This window comes from Biomphalaria glabrata, chromosome 4 (assembly GCF_947242115.1).
Source record: "Biomphalaria glabrata chromosome 4, xgBioGlab47.1, whole genome shotgun sequence".
NCBI classification, from domain to species: Eukaryota; Metazoa; Mollusca; class Gastropoda; family Planorbidae; genus Biomphalaria; species Biomphalaria glabrata.
In genome coordinates, this window is record NC_074714.1 from 32,491,325 (window position 1) to 32,513,571 (window position 22,247).

At 33.8% G+C, this 22,247-nt stretch overlaps 2 protein-coding genes across 4 annotated transcripts; one reads left to right on the forward strand and one right to left on the reverse strand.

Moving 5' to 3' along the window:
* Nucleotides 1-273: 273 nt before the first annotated feature.
* LOC106050121 (dynamin-1-like protein) lies at nt 274-22,244 on the reverse strand. Of its 3 annotated transcripts, none has more exons than XM_056025593.1 (18): nt 22,087-22,244; nt 9,588-9,735; nt 9,329-9,450; nt 8,849-9,098; nt 8,399-8,547; nt 8,176-8,280; nt 7,928-8,041; nt 7,692-7,783; nt 6,945-7,065; nt 6,647-6,793; nt 6,183-6,275; nt 5,353-5,526; nt 5,052-5,120; nt 4,236-4,433; nt 4,080-4,137; nt 3,867-3,973; nt 3,383-3,487; nt 274-3,283 (listed from the first exon to the last, which is right to left on the reverse strand). In XM_056025593.1, the coding sequence occupies exons 1-18, from the start codon at nt 22,123-22,125 to the stop codon at nt 3,227-3,229; spliced, it is 2,148 nt and encodes a 715-aa protein (XP_055881568.1). In that variant the 5' UTR covers nt 22,126-22,244; the 3' UTR covers nt 274-3,226. The 3 variants fall into 3 exon arrangements, with proteins under 3 accessions (XP_055881568.1, XP_055881567.1, XP_055881569.1); XM_056025592.1 differs by lacking the exon at nt 22,087-22,244 and adding an exon at nt 13,942-14,104; XM_056025594.1 differs by lacking the exons at nt 5,052-5,120; nt 22,087-22,244 and adding an exon at nt 13,942-14,104.
* LOC106050124 (28S ribosomal protein S33, mitochondrial-like) lies at nt 14,116-19,566 on the forward strand. The gene is made up of 3 exons (XM_013205068.2): nt 14,116-14,239; nt 17,346-17,555; nt 19,208-19,566. The coding sequence occupies exons 2-3, from the start codon at nt 17,350-17,352 to the stop codon at nt 19,326-19,328; spliced, it is 327 nt and encodes a 108-aa protein (XP_013060522.1). The 5' UTR covers nt 14,116-14,239; nt 17,346-17,349; the 3' UTR covers nt 19,329-19,566.
* Nucleotides 22,245-22,247: the final 3 nt, after the last annotated feature.

Here is a 22,247-nt window from a genome sequence, read left to right on the forward strand (position 1 = left end):
AAGCTAGAAAAAAATTGTATTAGACAAATGTATAGGTTATGAACAAAAATGTATCATTAAATCTAACTGATTAGAAAAACAATAACACAGCCAAATAAACCAATGGGAGCTTACGGGAGAATGTTTCAGAAAATATATATAACTAAATGTGCCTGAAAGAGAATTAGGTCAGTCAGTCTTATAACTTACAGTCTACCTTTATGTTTTGATTAGTTTTAATTTTGTACAGATATGTGGCATTCATTGGCTTAACACTTTGAATAAAAGGAACACTTTCAAATGTTTAGAGACTTTATTGTATGAAATCACAGTCCAATGACAGCTTAGGTGTAAAGAATAGCAAAACTAACACAGGTACATTGAAAAGATCCACTGAAGCAAGTCAAATTTCATTGGTTACATTTATTATGTCTTTTAATTGTACACAGGCTGTAAGTGATACAAGACACTGGTTTCTAAACAAGTCATGGAATAAATTTATTGTTTTTGAACATGAAGTCCTCGACAAAATATTACTAAGACTTTGTCTATGCAAACTAATAAACAATCACTAGTAGTTTTTACATGCAAAGGTAATATGGGAAAAGAATGACCTTTCAAAATTAAAAAATTGGAGGAATTCACAAAAGCTTATTTATTTTGGATAGATTTTTATTTGGTTGAAGGTCAATGAAATTAATGACTGAGACTAGATAATTGTGACTCTTCTCATTTGTTCAAATAGTGGGGAAAAAAGGGTGAAGAAATGAATTGTTCTGTTTTTTTGTGTTCAATTCTCCATTACGTGCTAAAAACGACTAAAAAAATTATAGAATTAAATGATGCCTTAAATTTTGATTGAGTATTTTATATTTCAAAACATCCTAGTTTTTCTCAACATCTTAACCAGATGGTGTTCCCTTTCAATAGGACAGAACTTGTTCTAAATATTATTTTTCCACTTTGTCTTTCCCAACATATACAAAGCTCAACATAAACACCTTTGATTTCTTTTCTTGCTCTTATACTACTGTGGATGTTTTCAAATTTGAATGTCATGCTAGAGTGCATTCTAATCTATGGTAAAGAAAAGAATAACTTAACTTAAAAAAAGGTGGACAGCTTATGTGTGGTCTTCAGGCTTGCATAAGTTAATTCATTGACCTAGATATTTTTGTAAAGAGCTACCACAACATTCATCCAACACATTCAATGGAAACAATTATTTAGTGGCATGCCATTTATTGACTACATTGTATATAAACATGCAAAATTAAAAAAAAAAAGCTTCGGACATGACCTAATGACTGGTGTACACTCAGTACTGTTGTACAGGGTCAAAAGACTCATAGAAAAAAACACTGAAGACATTCCTCACATATACTAGATAAAATCTTATTATAGCCAGCCAACAAAGACACATGACTTGGGTTTGTACGCTATATATCATTTTATTGAACTAACTTGGAGGAGAATAAATAAATACATGACATCAAAACATGTTAGTATAAACTAGAGAATCCATGGAGATGAAAGTTGCTGTCTGTAGACCAATACAGAACAACAATAAAGAGAATGATGGTAGTATGACATTTAACACTGAGGTGGTGGAAGGGGCAGAGAAAGTTGTGGCCTCTATTGGTAGGTATACTATACAGGTCTATCATTGGCTCTGAGGATTACATTCTATGTAGACTAATACATAACGACTAATACATAACATTTAGATTTTAATAGCAATCATTAGTATTTCAGATTTTGGTACACGCAAACTTTTATTTAAATTCTGTGATTGCTTCAAACCTAAAGGTTATTAATCATAACCTCTTAATAATTAAAAATAATAATTTAATTTCAAATACATCTACTTTTTACTTTAAAATTTATTGCTTTACTTTGATTATGCTTTAAGCCCTGTTAAGTATATAAATTCATGTTTTGAAATGCAAGTTCAGGAAAGGCAAGATTGTTCAACCCACAACAACTGAAACCTCAAAAATGGGTGCAACAAAGGGAGAAGCCTTCATCTATACAATTTAATACTAACTGGTTGGCTCTCATGCCATCAGACACACTGAATCAAACATTTATGACAAATATATATACAGGAAATCATACTACTTTTATCTCATTCACAATAGTAAATAAAATGTCACACAGAACTTCAAATCAATTCTAGTCAGGACACAAATATAGCTCCAACTCCTTTCTAGTGAAATGATATGTTACATAAATAAAAAAAAAAATTAAGTCAGTGACTAAATCAGGAATGAAATCAACACAACAAGTGAGTCAGTAGTCATAACAAAATCAGAGACCTAATCCTAACACATGCTCATCAAAACAGAATTAAGATCACTTGAAACTTCTGTGAGAAATTCTGCACTGAATCTATTTATCTTATTCTGTAAACAAAACAGCAGCACTTAAGAAAGGTTTATATTGCACTAACTGTACATATGATACAATAAACTACACAAAAAAAGCTTTGATTTAAGCTTCACTCTAGTTGTTAATGTGAAATTAAAAAAACAATTATTGATTCTGATAATAACTTCTCTACATGGTGCTACCAGTAACCTCATATACAAGTTTGTATCTATAACTATTGGGATAGGCTTCAATAATTTTGAAAATAGCTTTTATCTACAGCAGAATGGAACAATGAGCTCAATCTTCACCAAACTAGTCAGTATTTGTTTCTGCAGTAAAGACACAGACTTTAAGTTTACAAAGAAATAATGTTTCTCTTTATTCTCAACACATGCAGTCCCTATTTACACAGTAAATTACATCTGAGCCAACTTCTCTTTCATATCACACAAGTCACTGGATAAGAAAGAATGACAAGTAGATCAAGATAAAATATAAAGCTTATTATAAAAATGAGACACATCTGAACTATTCTAGTTTGATGAGGATAAATATGATTGTAATAATTTATGGTGGTAACTTTAACAAGTTTATAAATGCTACCTATGACCAAAATAGAATTTATCAAGGCTTTGACTTGATCCAAAGTTTGATGTTCACTTTCAAAATGTCATTACACCCCACTCCCCCTTTGCAGTATCAGCTACATAGTTCATTTTTCAAGGCTTAGAAAAAAATTTAGATAAATATTATTTCTAAAAAAAAATAACTTTTAAAAGTTGAAGTTTCTCATAAACAAAGTAGCTTGTATAGATGCTTTAGAAGTCCAAGCAGCAGAGAGATCTGTAGGTCACATTACCATAGGTGTATCCCCCTACCAGAGGTGTATCTCCCTAATTTCTCCAATGATCTGGCTAGCTCGTTGCAAGGCCTGAAGTACAGAAACAGTGGGGTTAATTAATAAAAGTACTTAGAGCAGTTACTTGATTACTATCAAAGCTTAAGTTACAGCCCTAACTCTAGAAGCTACCTGCAGCATTTCTGAAGCCTCTTTTCTCCGTGCTGCTATATGCACTGATTCCTCTAATAAAGTTTCTATCTCTTCTTTTTTATACAGCTGACAGACAAGTTCACTCTGGGGAGGTTCAAACAGTTCAACAACAAAGTCAATGGTTACATGCATTGGTCAGAGATGGTCAATTATGTAAGCAGTGAGCACACATTAAGCTGGACATATAGAATGACCTGTAACATTTGTTGTTGAGTATTGCTGCTTTGACTCAAGTTAACAATAAAAACAAACAAATGGATTTTTTAGAAAGACAATAGCTTCTTAATATGTCTCATAGAGAGATTATTTTGCAAAAATGTATAATGGCTAAACTAGACTTTTCCCCAGCGAGCTAGTACTTCTTTTCCCTATGATATATATATATATATGAACTGTCAAATTGATAACAGACTGAAAAAAACACACAGGAAGACAGTGTCCAGCCACTCAGTGACTAACATACCTGTAAATGATCCTTGACATGGTTCACCAAAAAATGCATGATTGCCTTGGGCGTGCTATCCTGGATATTTTTTCTGACTATCATGAAATAAGATTTGATCAAACGTTCTGAAACAAAAAATCCATTAAGATTGGGGAATTACTAAATAAAAAATGTATATATATTGGCAGCTGTTCATTGTTATAAAATATAATAACTTATTAAATGACTGACCTATAACTTCACAATCCCTCTGTTCTCTGGAAGATAGTTTCATTACTGGCTGCTCTGGCTAAAGTTTTAGAAACAAAATGGTTTGTGCAGTCAGACAATACTGAAAGAATTTTACATAATCTTTTGATATAACTCTAGCAAACTCTAGAAACCTACCACTTCAGGCAGTAAATTAATTCCTTTCTTAGTTCTGGACGGGGATGGACTAGCACTATTGGCACCACTGCCTGGCAAGGAATTTGATGGCTCAGATGACCTGTCACTAGAAGCTTGATCAGCCCTATTCTGTCTCATCAAATTAGAAAGTCTCCAGGAACTTCCATTGAGATTATCTACAACAGGTGGTGGAGTTGACTGGGAGACAGACAAAGTTATACAATCATTTCAGTGTAGGTAGGTTAGCACAAAATACTGATTACACTTTTATAATGTTAGGTGAATCTTCACAAATTCATCAAATCATTTTGGAATATGTTTCAGTGACAAACAACAATCATGCTAAATGTTGCTTCTGACTGTCAAAGACTTTGATGATTCAAATCTTTAACTTATTGTTATAAACAGTTTTATAAAACAATATTTTACTTCTTCAAAACTCAAAACTAAACTTTTACTTCTAATAATGTTCTGAATTCATCAACAAATTATGTAATGAACCACTAAACTAATTTATCTGGTAAACAACTACAAATAAAAAAAAAGGTAAACAGAATTTACTTGGTAGCTTGAACCCTTAGAAAAATTAAAACATGATTCTCAATGTTTTTTAATTTCATTTTCCAAATCTTTTTCTCTTGGAAATTTTATAAAAATATATCTAGTAAATTCAGATTTATTAATACTCAAAACAAGTACCACAAGGCAGTTGCAAAGGAATCTAACAAGATTTTTAAAATAAAAATAAAGTGAAACAACTTGGAAAAGAACAAAAAGAAAAAAACATTTTTGACAAGAGCCACAACTCTGTTCTACCTTCTCATATATTCTCTCCCTAATGCTTCCATCTGGCAAGAACCTTACATTTGTAATGGATGAGGATGTCTTTAGATGGTCACAAAAACAACAAAATAGATGATTTGTACATAGTATTAGCAAATGTCAGAAATAATACAATGTAAAGTAATGTAATGTAATACAATGTAGTAAAATTACCCATAATGTAACACACAACTGTTAAGTTATAAGCATACTAACTCAGCATTCAAAAGAGCATACATAGCAATACACAAATATCTTCCAAATTTGATTTTAAAAAATAACAAGTTCAACTCACTCTATCTTTGTCCTCTTGTATTTTATCCAGAACATTTCTCTGGCTGTGGGTCTTGTGAGTATCATTCTCCACTAAGTTATTTCCCATCATAGCTTTGTGAACAAGTTGGGCTTCAGAAAAATCTGGATGCTTTGTATTGATGTAAGCCAGTTCAATCTGGACTAAATTTTCAACCTTCAAGAACAATGTTCAATAAATTATGCAAGAGCATGTTATGACTGGCCTACAGACTAAAGTCAAGCAATAAAATCTATGGTAATAGTTTAGATGCCCAGATACCTTTACTGACCACAATGTTGTTTTTAAGCATATTTATCTCCCTTATCCATATTAAACTTTCAATAACTTTTTTTAAAGAGATTTTTGTTCTTATGCTGTCAACTTATGAATTTTAAAGTGTATTTATTGAAATGAAGGTCTAAAAAAAATGTTAATAATAAATTGATGAAGTTGTTTCTTCTTTTTTTCAATAACTTTTTTTAAAGAGAGTTTTTTGTTCTTATGCTATCATTTTAAATGAATTTTAATATTAGATCTAATAGCTGCTAGAAAGAAAGACAAAACAGCAACAGAAAAATGTTGGTAATTCAAGGGAGATAGTCTAGTATTTAGCCTTAAAACCAAAATGGCGTATTTCCAATGACAATATATGGTAATAAGAAATAAAACTTAAAAATATATATTTTAAAAACTATTTATCTCCGAGGAAAACAAATTACATATTTGTTATCTGCATTTTTTCTGCATATTCTTAAAATATAAGAGAAACCTGTTTTAGCCTTTCTAGTCACGTAAACTAATACCAAATCTATAATAGATAAAATATTCACCATGGCATTTGTTGGGGGTAACCTCTGACGCAAACAGTTTGTCACTACATCAACAATGCGTTCATGAAGTTTAGGAAATCTCAACATTTCTTGCTGTTTCAAAAGGAAAAAAAAAGTGTCACATGAAATAACTTAATTTATCACAATTTTAATTACACAAGTTCATACTTATCAACACAGTGTTGTCCTCTATTAATTAATCTATTATACCAACCCCCTCCCCACCACAAACACACACTAATATTTTTTTCTGCTCCAGTGGAAAGATTGATAAAAAAACAACAAACACAAAATAAAGTAATTTTATCATATACACATTTTAAAAAGTAAATATTTGTTAAGTCTTTTATAAAAAATATTACATACTAAAAGCTTTGATGGTAAAAATGTATTGTTAATAAAAAGTTTAAAAATTGTAAAAAAAAAAAAAAATTATTAAAAGAAAAAAATAACAAGAGTCTCACATGTGTCCCGCAATGTTGAATCATTCTTTGCATTTCTTCATGGACAAGTTCTACGCATCTTAAACTGGGCTCTTCTAGTCGACGGATTTGTCGTTTTACAAGTAACTCAAAAGAAATTTCTGGGACAAACAAAGCAGGCCTCGGACCCTACAAAATATGGTTCATAATTATGTTTTTAAATAATATTTGTGACAAATGAAAATAATAGACACTTTGAAATTAAGTAAAAGAAAACTTAATAAGTAAATAACAAGTATTGAAGTAACAACTGTAAAATTAAAATTGTAGCAATATTTACAGTAGCATTCCTGATGGCTGTGAGGATATCTCTAGCATTGAGTCCACCAAGGGGATCGACAGACTCTAATGTTCTTCCAAAAGTTTCATGGAAAATGTAACAAATACGAGCACCTCCACACCTGTAGATGACATTTGTGCATAATATATGAATGTGCTATAAACATGCGGAACATAGACAAAAATAGATGAGCTCCTACAACATGTAGATTTTGTTGGCTCTCTTTGAGCCTCAACACTAGTAAGAAAACATTTACACAGCCTCTACTCTAATAAGAAAACATTCACACAGCCTCTTCTACACTCACAAGACCACCACAAAGTCATTGACTACATCAGAACAAAGTTAAGTAATAGAAAAGATTGTAACTAGAGTAATTGTAATTAGAGTAGTTGGATTTCTGCTGGGAAATATGGACATCTCAATGATCCTAGGTTTGAAGCCAACCAACTGCCATCCCTAGTCGTCCTGCGGGAGGTTTGGTCTAAAATGTAATTATCTTCAAATCTGACGTAACATCAGAAACATGTTAAGTAAACAAAACAAAGACTTGTACACTAGGAGATGTAAAGAAAACCAGTAAAGAGAACCTGATATCTGTTTACATAAACTAGGAGATGTAAAGAAAACCAGTAAAGAGAACCTGATATCTGTTTACATGAACTAGGAGATGTAAAGAAAACCAGTAAAGAGAACCTGATATCTGTTTACATAAAAAAAGACTATTGATTATTACTGTGCACTTACAGTTCTGATGTTTCAATATTTCTTGAAGTTCCTTCTATAGTGCTGCAATAAGCTGAGGCAAACCTTGTGATGATTTGAAGCAGTAGTTGACTCTGTAACAGACATTCACACAACTCATTTTCTAGAGTTAAAATATTTGACTCCACAAAACACAGACATTAGCTGCAACCAATTTTCAGTCCTAGCTCCCTGGACTTCTAAGAGTAGAACAAAAGCTGACCACTGAAGAAGCTTACCTTGTCACTGATTGGTTCACCAAAAGAGTTGAGAAGAGATTGAAATTGTGCTATCAAAACGTTCACTCTAGTTTTTAATTCAGGCAAACAATCTCTAATGTGATGCATCAGTAACTGTTAGAAGTAAACAACACAAAAAAAAAAGTGTACACTTGAAATAATCACTAGAAAAGAAAAATTGTCCATCTAGTAGGCACTTTAATATAAATGCCCTAAACAATTTAAGTAAAAAGATGACAATTACTAACCCTATTTAATGTTTTGGCAAGATAAGGTGTACCATTACGGTTTGCTATAGATGGATATTTCTTTTGCAAAAAGGTGGCCTCATCTTTTAAAGACTCAGCTAGTTCCTGAAAGTGTAAATAACATTAAAATTAAGCATTGAAACAACAACACACACACAGACTAAGATTGAAGAAACTACTTTTTAAAAAAGTTCAAAAGGAAGTAAGAAATACAATTTTGCACCTTTTTATTGTTGATATCTGCTTGACTTCTATTAACCACACCTATTATACCCAATTTGACAGGAATCACTCGACCACACAGAACATCCATTGCATCTGTCCCGGCATCCATTAAATCTAATTTGGTTATAACTGCTAGGGTTCTCCGACCTGAAAAAGACAACATTTTTAGCAAATAAAATATTTGAGAAGGGAGATGAAAATACTATATGATTTCAGCTCTTTTTAAATTATTTTTTTATTGGATTTGATTTTGAATAGTTCATGCCCCAAGTTAACACTTTTGATGCATTCTTACACATGGCAGTTCCTTAATCATCTAGAAGTTCTCAAAATGTTAACTTTGGCATGCCTGTTAGCTGCTAACTACAACATTAAAAAAAAAAGGTGATCACGAAAGTGAAATTATAATGTTAATAAAATAAATGCATCTCTGTTAATAGTTTCTTACCATCTGGGTCAAAATCTCTGGCCAATTTTAAAGCTTCTGATGTGGCAAAGTCTGTGTTAGCTGCTGTAACTGCCAGGATGACAGAGTTGGGATTAGAAATATAATGGATTGCCAGATCACGAATCTGAGTTTCAATATCAGGGGGCTGATCACCGACAGGTACCTTAGTCAGACCTGGCAGGTCAACGAGGGTCAAGTTGACTACTTTTGGCGAATAGATTTTTAAGACAATAGGCTCAGGACAGATTCCCTAGCAGAGACAATAGGTAAACAAAGTGAAAAAAAAAAGTCAATATACTGACACTTGAAAATAAAATATTTTAATTATTATGATTCTCACATAGTCATTTAAACATTTTTTAACTATTATATTTCTCATACATTGTCATTTAAACCATCTTAACTATTATATTTCTCATACAGTCATATAAATAATTTTAACTATTATGCTTCTTATAGTCATATAAACATTGAATTTACCTTATTGGTACCAGACATTCGATCTGTTTCATTTTCAATTTCCTTACACACTTCCCCGAAGTCTGTGTAAATTTTATTTTTTGTGTGCAAAAATTTAGCCCATTCTTGTGCTGTAACATTTTCTGGACAAATAACAACAAAATGACGGCTATTGAACAAAGATTCAGCGTTGCTTAAGCATAAACAATCCCTCCCCCTTTCTGATTATAACAGATCTTACATTAATGTTAAAAATATTTGAAGAAAATTTATATCTTACGCATATCCTCCTGCCTACTCTTAGATGAACAGTCTTTGGATATATGCAGAAGTTGCAGCACAAGTGGTCTACGGGTGACAATGCCTGTACCTCTGGGTAGAAAGTCATGGCCGACTAGTGTCTCAAGAACAGAACTTTTACCTGAACTCTAAAAGAAGATGAAAAATTTTTTTTTTTTTAAAAGAATAAAAATCCAAAGTGAGTGGAATATTGTATTTCATAGACATAGAATAAGATCTTAGTTGCAGAGTTCCAATCTTATTTTCTCAGCCCATGATTTAATTAAATGGGCTTATGTGTTCACCAGATTCACATCTCAAACTGGTTGTGGCCAAAGGATAGAACCATAGACATGAATCAGAAACATTTGTTTAATATAAAAAAATAAGTCGAAAAAGTTTTTGATGCACATTAGGAATTAAGGGGTTAATGATGTTTGTTTTTTTTCTTCTGATCTTTGAGTACCAGTAGATGTATGGTCCAAAACTTTGTACAAACTTTCATGTGTGTGTGATATTATATCTCACTTCTGGTGAATGGCTTGTAAACACAAGTCTATTACTCTAGGGTCAAGACTAGCACTAGATATGATTATCTTATCAGGGCCTAGATCTAGATCTTTACCACCATTTTGGTCATTTCTAAAAATATTTAATATTTTATACAACTCAATGACTCAAACATTTGTAAAAATAAATTTCAATTATATAGATTCTTATTATTTATTAATTTAATACTAGATATTTATTAAGATTTCCATTTGAGGAGAAACATGATGCAGGAACCAATTGTAGACACTTCCCCAATATTATTGTTAAATCCTTATTTGGATACATGTTGAAAACAAAATCATAACATTAGCCAACATAGACCTTGTTGTGCAAGTACAAAACTGGACATTTCTGAGTCATTTGAAGAGTTTAAAAAATATATTTTCTATTTTTAATGTTCCCCAATTGAAAACAACTGGATGTTATTTTTACATCACTTTTTCCTTGCTGTCATTACTAGGGCTGATTGTCTTTCTTGTGACATTGTTTAATCTTGGGTACTTTTAAAGTTTTATTTTGAAAATGACAGCTCACTGATAGCCACTGACACTGGTAGAGTTGGAAAAATTTGCTGTACAATTACTAAATTTGAACAAGTTGAGGATAAATTATTCCTACAAATATATTCTAGTATTTCAATGGGACCCATTTCAGGTTTCAAATATAAAAGAATGAGTCAACTACAGTAATTCAGATAACCAAACCAAGCCAATTGTGTTGCAGCCTACAATCTTTACATTATTTGACACGCCTGATGTAGATACACACAAAGCCCTTAAGTCGGTCTTGTTTGCCAGGGTTGTAATTTGAAAGTTTTTTTTATTGTCTGCACCTAACTAAGGCAAAAGCTTTTTTTTGTTAACTAATGCATGTCCCTCGACCCTCAAACGGCAAACCCTGTAGTGCAGCCCTCAAACTTCAAACCGGCTCAAATGGTAAGTAGTGCTTTTGCACAGACCTCTAGATGATAGATCTATTCTAGAGTCTACTTAAACTTAGAGGTAAGTGTCTTACTTAGATCTAGAGTCTAGAGTAGATATATCTAGTCAGTAGTCTTGAGAGTAGTCAATAGACTATAGTTTAACTAGACAATCTGATAAAAATCTGATTCTAATCTCAGTACTATGACTATGACTAACTATCAAGGTGTTATTTTACTGTTTATAGCAGAAACAAAATTAAAAAATAACACTAGATTCCCTAGAATTAGAATAGATCTACAACAGCAGTTATAAGCAGCAGCTATTTCAGCAGAGTAATTGCAGCAGCTAAAAGCAGCTATTGATAGATCTAGTATTGTTATTGTTGCTGTAGATCTAGACTAGTGTTATTTTGTTTCTTTATTATCGCCTTAGTAAACTTTGTTATAGGCTTAGTGGCTTAGTTATAGTCTGTTTCTTGCTTTAGCTAGTTAGTAATTAGTTTAATCTAGTTAGTAAGGTACTAAGACTAAGGTGTTCTTGTTTTAGTGTTAGAGTTATGGGTTGGTTATAGTAGTAGAATATTGTAGATCTAGACAAGTTTATTGTAGTGTGTTTGTGTAGATCTAGGTCTAGTATAGTAGTTGTCTTGTAGTGATTTAGTTAGATAGTTGGTTTGATCGGTTTGTGTTAGTTAGTTTGGTTAATTGTTAGTGTTTGTAATAGCAAGGTATAGTTCAATTAGAGTCAGATTAGTAATAGTAGTGGTTAGTGTATATATTATATTTTATTATTGATTCATTCTTGTATATTATATGTAAATAAAGTATCTTTTTGTTTTATTTAATTTGAAGTAAAGTTTCGTTATTGCTTCTTCTTAGTTAGTTAGTATAGTTAGTTGTCTGGTTACTTAGGTGACTCTAGCCCCTTGGTCACCATACCGAGGTGCACAGATTGAGCCCACCCAGTAGCGCTAACATCTGCCTACTGTTAGGTAAATTTTAATGTTGAGCAGCAGAGAATAGGTATCTCCCACTCGCGCCTGCCTGACCTGCTCACATTTTTGGTGTCAGAAGTGGGATCTGTGCTTGAGTGACCAGACTTGTATTTTTTATTGGGATAGATTAGGTTTGCGTAGGAGTTTAGGCATTGATAGGCTGTATAGATAGTGTTAGTTTTTCTTTGGGCGTTTGTTAGAGAGGTTATTAGGCTTTAGTTTTGTTGAGTAGTTATGTAGATGAACAGCGAGGCAGCAGCAGAAGCAAGAATGCAGCCGTCTCAGACAGTGATCCAAGAACGGAGTGGAACATTCGACGCTTCCATGGCGATGGCCCAGCCAGGGAAGTTGAAGAGTTTCTTCAAAATATAGAGAGAGCCTGGAAGTCCCAGCACATACAGCAGCCAGATGAGAAGTGTGAGTTCCTGATTTCACATCTAGGTGAGGCAGTGAAGGCCGAACTTAGGTGTCACCCTCAGACGACAAGGGCATGTCCAGATGCCCTGGTACAAATCCTACGCTCCACTTATGGAGAAAGGCGGAGAATCAACTGCCTCATTGGGGAGCTGTTCCGAATAAGCCAGCACCAGTATGAGTCTGTCTGCACATACTCACACCGTCTCCTTCAAGCATTTGAAGCGCTCACAGACAGGCAGAGAGCTCTATCTGAAACTCCCTTCAGCGAGTCTATCCTGAGGGACCAGTTTGTAGAAAACCTCAGTGACAGGATCCTAAGGAGAGACCTGCAAGAGAGACTACTTGACAGGCCAGAAACTGAATTCCTGGCATTAAGAGACATGGCCATCAGGTGGGCCCAAGACGAGGATGTCGCACCGCAAGTCAACGTCACATGCAATGAGATAAAGATTGAAGGCCAGCTAGCTGCGCACTCCAAGCAAGTGGAGGAGCTTGCAGCCCAGATTGTGCTCCTACAACTTTCGGGACCACAGAACTCTAACTGTCCCCACTGCAACCACCATAAACCTGATCACATTAGCGGCAATGTGAGACAGATGATTACCTCACAACAGCGCATGGAGACAAATTGCACTCTTCACCATAAGAGGCCAGCGACGAAGAACAGGAAATGCTACATATGTGGCAAACCTGGCCATCTTGCAAGAAATTGCAGGCTGCAGAACAGGTTCCAAGGTCAGCGAAAGAAGCCAGGGAACCGGGCTCACCAGCAACACCCTTCTAGAAGCAACTGCTCGAATTGTGGCAGCCGGGACCACTTCACCCGAGCTTGCCCTGATGTCACTGCAGCAGTGAATCACGTTCAGGTTGCCTCAGTGGAACAACCACAGGCAGTACAACTGCAACCTGCCCCCAAGCCAACAGAATTGTCGGTGGAGGTGCCACAGAATCCTAGGCGATCCAACACTACACCTGATTCGTTGGTTCACAGAAGCCAACCCGCAGTGGCAGAAATGATGTCGATCCATACAGAAGTGGCCTGACCTGCTCACATTACATTATATTTATAAATATTATAAAGTCATTATAAATTAAAGCTGAGGAAGTTTCAACCAGACTCTACAGTCTACACTACCACAGCATTCTAGAAAAAGTTTTTTTCAAAAAGGATCGAAGTCAATTTAAAAACAATTGGATTGCTGACAGTGTAAATGAATTTTAGCTGCATGTGAGATGAAACATTCAAATTAAGAATCATATAATGGGACAATGGGGTAGCTGTGTTCCAAATTTCAAGCTTCTATCTAATCTATTATAATTATGGTCAGTTATAATAAAGTTATAAAGAGATGAATTTTTTCAATCAATCAGTTATCAGTTTTTTTGGACATTTAATTTTATGATTTTCTAATACACAGTGACAGTCTACAGTTCAACTCTAGTGTAGATTTAAGTTGAATAACACAAACCTGATTTCCTATAACAACAATCTGTGGTAATTGTATTGTTTCGGACCCTACTGTGTTAAAAACATCCTGAAGTTTGTTTATAACAGGAATAAGAGCTTCCATTTCGTCTTTGAACTGACGAAATTAGATGTCGGACAATTATAAGGTAATGAACAGATAACTAGAGTAATAAACTTCCGGTAAAGGGAGGCTAGTAAGGTCACTTTCATTTTCACAATATCCTAATGTTGCCTAACGAGCCTAATGCTACTTTTGTATTCAGCATTGTAGATCTAGTCTAGAAACTAAATACAAAAAGGTTAGACGGTGACACTGATATTCAAACAACACGATATTCAAACAACACGAAAGACTCTAGCTAGATTTCGATTTGGTTTTAGATCTAGATCTATATTATAATTATTTCTATAATCTAGATCTAGAATTAGAATAATCTAGATTCTTCAGAAATTTTTAAAAGATTATTATAATTATAATCTATAATCTGATAAATAATCTGATTGACTAGACTAGAGACTGAGACTCTTTTTTACTCTTAGAGACACTAGACTAGAGTCACTAAATTGTCTTCAGATACTAGAAAGAGATACTTCACTGTCTTCAGATAGATTAACTTTAAGTTTAAGTCTCTAGTCTAGTCTAGATTATAATTTATAGATCTAGATCTATATATAATATATTTAATTATCAAGTTATAGTAATAGTTACATAAGTATGTATACAGTATACAGTAGTATACTACTTAATACTAGATATCTAATCTAGAGTAGATGAGATCTAGAATAATCTAGATAATCATAATGACAATGTCGACAATGATAATCATATAATGTAATATTATAATTATACTCAAATTATAGAATTATTAGATAAATAGATCTAGCCTCAAGACCAGGGGTTCTCAACCTGTGGGTCGCGACCCCCTTAGGGGTCGATTGACGATTGGCCAGGGGTCGCCTAAGACCATCAAAAATATAGATTGTTTTTGTCTATTCTTCTATTGGTTATAGTGACACTGAGTGATATAGTAGCCTTTAGACTCTACAAGTTAGATATAGTTGTTTTACATAATAGTATATAGCCTCTAGAGCTCTAGATTCTAATATTTATATATAATTATAATGTCATTAAAATTAATTAATGATATTTGATAATCATAAACTTAAACTTGATGTACTTGATCTAGATTAGATTAACTACTACTATAGTAAATAGAGTCTAGTAGTCGTAAATTACTTGTAAACATTACTAGTTCCAGACCTAGTCTAGATTCTAGATTGAGATTCTAATTCTCGATATCTAGTATCTAGACTAGATCTATCATCTAGAGTACTTAGTCACTATTATGCTGAAACAAGCAGGATAGTTTTATTGCACATTTTACAATGCAAGTTTATTAAAATTTAAAACAGACTGAACATCACTGTTACAGCTCCTTTATTATATTTATACTTATAACTCGCTAGAAACTACCTAAGGTATCCCTGGGTTCAGCTGTAGTTAAAAATAAAACAATTAACACTTGATAAAACACAGAAACTTTAATTGTCTTTATGGCATATATATCACAAGCTGGACTCTCTCGCTGACAACTAACACACTTCTGGTCATTCACGCAAATGTAAAATAGATTATACATACATACATACACATTCATCCGTGACAATCACCTGAACATGTTTCCTATATGTTAAACTTTTAGACGGAAATGATAGAACATTAGGATGATTTATTTAAACTTCAACTACCATCTAGACCAGAAAATGTATGCTTTGCTCTTTCCTATGTAAGCTTCCACAGCTGAAGTCAAGACAAAGCCCCTTGGGCCAAGAGCTTTTCAGCATTTCTGAGCTTCAGGAGCTCATGCTCCTTAAAGTCTAGCTTGTACTATTTTTAAAAGTAAGAAGATTGCAAGTCACATAAAATTAAATTAAGAAAGGGTGGGACTGGCTTTATTTAAAATGTTAGAGACATCCTACTTTATCTGATGCAAATTAGCAGTGTTTATCAAAGTCCTTAAAGAGCATTTAAATATCCCTCTACACCAAGACCTGCAAAAATATTGGCCTGACTAGAGTCTAGTAGTCGTAAATTACCAGTTACTAGCTCTAGAGTCTAAAAAAGAATGAAGTTTTGCACCAGCCTCCTACAGACCAGTCATACTCATAGCAAATGCCAAAAAATGTGTCTACTTGATTCTTGAGAAGTAGATCAACCATATCAGTAAATGAAAATCAAGGTGATGAGTTTGACTTCTGTGTTGCATGTTCTAGTGCAGCCTTTGGCAGACATTAAGAAAAAGTCTGGTCACGGAGAGGACTCAGCATATCTACAAAACTGAGAGTCTGGATCTTATATTCTCACCACATCAAAAGGCTGAACTGCTTTCAATTGGCTGTCTGAGAAAAATTCACCAGGTGAATTGGTTTTACCACATGCCAGACTGAAATCCTACACATTTCACAGATGTTCAGTTTCCATGCCGCATCAAAAAAGGTCATAATGACGATGGACTGGTGATGCAGTTCAAACCCCTGATAATTACCTCCCCAAGCAATTTTTGTATGAGTACGTGTGCATTGGAAAGCACTCTCCAAGGGCTCAACAGATAAAGTTATAAAAACAATCTGAAGAGCTTCTTCAAGGAATGTGGAATTGTAACTCATGACTGTGAAATACTTGCCCTTGATCACTCCCAATGGCAAGGAGCCATGAGTGTCTGTGTCATCAGAAAAGAACTTCAAATCAAAGAGCAAAGCAGGTAACATACTCATGCATTGTATGTGGTCAGCTTTTAAAGGCAAAGATTGGACTTCATTGCCGAGTTAACTGGAGGTGACCACAAAGCAGCTATCTAGAGTTAATATAGAGGAGTCTAGAATAAAATAAAATTAAATGTAATTGAACTGTTCTGGCTTATGTAAGGTCTGGCATATATTGCTAGATCCCATGACTAGTTTTATATAATGCTAGATCTCATGACTATTTTTCTCAAATAATTCCTGATGATTTTTATGAGAAAATTCATGCAAACCAGCAAACATTTTAATCAGTGCTAGCAAAAAGAAGGTAAAGTTGACAAGGCATGGCAGTCCATAACAACAGCTGAAATGAAGCAGCTTTTTCATATTTATATTACAATCAGCATTCAAATTTTGCTAGAATGTAAAATGTATCAAATCTAACCCTTTATATACATGAAAACAAATTAGGTTTCCATTCAGAAGATTAAAGTAGTCATAACACCTTCGTTGAACACAATACAGAGCTTTAAAAACATTGACAGAATTCATGACTGTTTACACCTTGCCCTAGAATCTGTTAATATGATTATTAATACTTTTGAGGAGGGCTTTTTTTTATGTAAATGCCAGTGAGAAGATAAACTTTTATTTTTATTTCAGGAGAATGAGTGACTATGCAAGACGGATGGCCTTCTTGTCTGCCCGTATATTTGGGGAGGTGTTTAAAGGGACAACTTACAAGAATCACAAGATAGTTAAACAAATGGCAGAAAAACCAAAGCATAAAGATAACTTTGTGGTCAACTATTATCCCCCTTACTATAAATTAGATCTTGCCTTTGAAAACTTAAGACATCATGGACTCTTTAGGTAAGGTAGTCATAGGTGTTTTTTTTTTTTTAAGTTTGCTTAGGTAATTATGTTGAGAAGAATTAGATCTGTAGATATTTTTTTTTTTAATTACAGCATTACAGAGCATTATTTCTGATGTTTTAGTCATTTCAACCATAGAATATGATGGTTGTGAAAACAAATTTGACTAGTTTAAAGGACCTGTTGTGATCTTGATAGCAAGCACTTTTCTGTCTGAAATTTCCATGTTGCTTATTTTAACTCAGACTATAACAGGATGGACTGTCATATATTGTATCATATGAGAGCATTAACTGAAAATAAAATGTCTATCTCTATTATTCTCAGAATAAAGGTTAAAAATTAATTTTAATAACTTTCCCTAAAAACATTGAAAAGGTTTCATTTAACCATCTAAATTTTCTACTAACGCATTACACAGTGTTCAAATAACAAAGAAATAGAGGATTGGATGCCTAGCAGAAAACACTTGTAGGTAATTTTAAATGTAAAATTTTTCTTTGGAAGTGTTTTCTGTCTATAAAGCTAATCTTCTTTTTCTTTTCAATGCATGACAGGTCCAAGTCTGGACTCCCATTGGTATAGCTCTGTTTCCATATCTTCTAGCCATCTAGACTGTGGTCAGACTAAAAGTCACTTTAGTTTTGGACTTTGGTTTGGTTGTATATAACTTATCCCTTCTAAGATTTAACATTCTTTTGAGATAATCTGTCCAACACATTCTTTCTTTGTGGTTATTTCCACAACTATTGGTTGGTTTCTAGTCATCATAATGGTTTATACATTTTTCTGAGAACTTTTCTCTCCTATTTATATATTGGTATGTGTGACCAATAGGCTAAGTACGCTTGGGCCTGGCTTGTTCAAGGGGCCTGAGGTTCAACACCTGACTCAAGCACATAATTTAGGTCGGAAAACCTTCCCCCAGATACCCCCACTGGTTCACTAATGAGATTGGACCATAGTGCTCTGAGCAGGCTATTAGCATGAAAGTTGCACTATATAAAAGCTTTTTTTTTTTTTAAAGTTAACTATTGGTAATTAATGTTTGGTATCTCAAACAAGGGAAAGAACTTGTACTTCAAGGAACTCATCATTGTTGGTGGATTAGTCCCCTTTATAGTTAACCACTCTAAATTATAAGAAACACTATAGAACTCCATTATCTTCTTCACTTATAAGTGCCTCACTAGAAGAGTTGTTAATATATCTGCCCGAGGAGGTGGGAGCCATGAGTTCAAATTCAGGTTGTTGTTTTTTGTAACTGCTTTTAAAAACCAATTATGGTAAAATCCACCCAGATATTCCTTCTCCCCCACCACCCCAACTGGTTCAGATAAATGATAGGATCATAGTGTATAGAGAAAGCTATTATTGTTAGTCAAGATCTATTACAATGACTATCTCTTTGAGATGGTATCTTGTTATTTTGTCTCTTTGAGATAGTATCTTGTTATTTTGTCTCTTAGAGATAGTATCTTGTTACTTTGCCTCTTGCTTTTATTTTCTCTAGTGATGTGCAGAATCTTCATTTAAATAAAAAAATATATATTTTCAAAATATTTTGGACATTTTTCTAATATTTGACTACCAGGTATGTATAGAACCAATGTCTTATTAAAAGGCTTACACATTATTTCTATTCCCAGAGATGAACATCAAGATTTCAAAGAAGAAATGATCAGACAGAGAACACTGCGAGGTAAAATCAAACCCAAGAAGGGAGAGGGTAAGAGAGCAATGAAGAGGAAGGCAGCAGGGGGCCAGTGAGCTGCAGGCTGTTTAGGGATTGCATGGACTTTCTAATGATCACTTTCATGATGCACTGAGTACAACATTGTCTGAGTTTTGTATGAAATTAGTGTAAGAGTCTTGCATTTCTTCATTTTGTTTCACCTGCTGGAAGAGATTACTAATGAAAGCAATGTACTAGGATGTGTCAAAACTTGTTTGAAAATGGTTGATAATTAAACTTAAATATATAAACAAAAAAAAGAAAATAATTATACACATTTTTTTGTTTATTTATTTTGTTTGACTTGTATATTTATTCCTTAATACTAGTGTTTTGTCATAGTTAATGTATTGTTTGACTTTGTTTAGTTCCAGGCACTATACCAATAAAACACTAAAAAGACAATTTATAAGTAGACTTACTGGAGTCATATGTTGACATTTATCGTTTACAGTAATATAGCTCAATATATCTATAATTACACTTTAATGAAAGTTGATATTGAACTGTTACTAACCATAACATTTTTAAAATAATTTACCAACTATTGTATCAAATACCGGTACTAAGATTTATACCCACTGCAAATCATTGGATAGTAGATTTAGAGCAGCACTTATACTAATATATTGGCAGATTAAACTCCGGAGAGTGTTAAAAAACTGAACAGGAGAACCTGGTCATGGCTTTGTTACATGCTCTACATGCACACTCATGTAGAGATAAAGATAAATGTGTTATTGATTGTTTTTACTGAGGGATAGATTTAGTATTATATCACTTGAAATTGATTGTTTTAAAAGTAAGCTACAGTTTCTTCACTTCAGTTATATGCTGGTGAATCAAAGATATGCCCTGAACTTTCGGATCATCATGATTTGGATGAGATTTAGTGTTATATTTAAAGAAAGCTAGTCAAAAACTTGGTGTCTTAAGTCTCTAGTATCCTTAAATTAACTTAGTGTCAAAGAAAAAAAATCACGTTTTACTAGTTTCCTAAGAATTGTTAATAAATTGACTAAATGTTCAATTTTTTAAATTAATTCATGCCATGCCAATGAGTAATTGTGTAAAGTTTCAGCTTGATTCGAGATTGGGTATGGGAGAGCTAACACATGGGCGTAGCCAGGGGGGGTTTTGTGGGGTTCCCCCCCCCCCCCAAAAAAAAAAAAAAACTGCCCGGGGGGGGGGGGAGACAGGAATTTAGTGACTGCTTTTTTTCTTTGATTTTGTTTATTTTATGTGACATTTTAATACTAAATCATCACTTGCCCCAGCACAGCCAAGGGTTTTTGAGTTTAAAACCCCTTACCAGGGAGTTTTGAGTTTAAACCCCCTACCAGGGGTTTTAGCAGTTAAATCCCTCTCTTCCATAAAACAAATTTTTAAAAATGCAAACGACAATTCCCAAATTCCAAGAGCATAGTTAATGAAGATTTTGATTTCGGAATTCAGTAATTGATTTTTTTGCTTTGATTTTGTTTATTTTGGGTGACATTTTAATACTATACCATCACTTGCCCCAGCGCAGCCAAGGGGTGTTGAGTTAAAAAACCCCTACCAGGGGGGTTTGAGTTTAAAACCCATATTATTGGGTTTTGAGTTTAAAACCCTATCAGGGGGTTTTGGGTTTAAAACCCCCTACCAGGGGGTTTTGCAGTTAAATCCATCTCTTCTAAAAACAAACAAAAAAAAAAGCAAACGTCAATCCCCAAATTCCAAGAGCACAGTTAAGGAAGATTTTGATTTTATAACCCCCTATTCAATATAAAAAAAAAGCAAATTACACACTCAAAATTCTATGAGCGTAGCCAAAGGTTTTTGAGTTTAACCCCACACCTCTTCAATATTAAAAAAAAAAGCAAATTACGCACTCAAAATGTTATGAGCGTAGGTAAATGGGTTTCGACTCAGTTTTGAGTTTGCGCTGGGGGGAGCTCCAAGCGCTCCCCAAAACCATTGCTAGCAATGGCGGGGAGTCTACAATTTTTCCACTAACTCCAGGAAGAAACATTCTAGGGCTTAATAAACGTCTTCCGAAAGAATGAAGAGTCAGAATGTAATAAATGTGGCAAGTAAGGTCGTGGGACATAACTTAGAATATGTGTCTTCTGGGACCCCTCAACTTAAGAAAACAGAGAGAAACCAGAACAGTTGCAAAATAGAGAGTAGTGAGATTTATAACAAATGAATGCCCACATTTGTTTAGAATAACACTTCACTTTAAGATACTTCATAACCGAAGACTAAACAGTAAAGTAGCATGAGAAATATAAAACACTGAACCATAACTTACAAACACACACACACAACCTATTAAAAATCCAAGAAAGACACAAACATAAAGACAGATTTCTTATTCCATATGTCGGATAAGTGTTCCTTAACCTGGTGCCATTGGAGCATGGAAAGGGTTGCCTGTATCAGCCAGAAAAAAAAAACAACTCAACAATGAGTTAGCAGAGTTTAAGTCTCTAATTAACAAGTCCGACTAGATTGACACTTACATACATCTTCTGGAACGTCAGTAATCTATAAGTGTCAATGGATATTTTGACTTGAGATAAACTTCAAGATGGACAAAATAAAAAGGAGTCACGTATTTTTTTTTTTTTCAAAGTGAGCACAGGTGATTAACCCACCCAAAGGAAAAACGTAGATCTAGACCTAGTATGTAACTATATATATCAATTAAAATCCATAGTTTCCTCATGAAATAAAATAGATATCTACTAGCGGTAGGGTTCTAAAATAGATTAGACTTGTAGCACAAGATGTAGATGAATATCTTACCAATGACCACGAGGAGACATTATCGCAGCCATGCCACATTTTCCTACATTCCTTGTCAGCGAACACACCTGACGTCCTGATGAACTAGATCTAGATCTATGTCACTATTTCTATTTGATAGCCTTTTGGAGTTCCTATAATATGACACAGGCCGAGAGGTG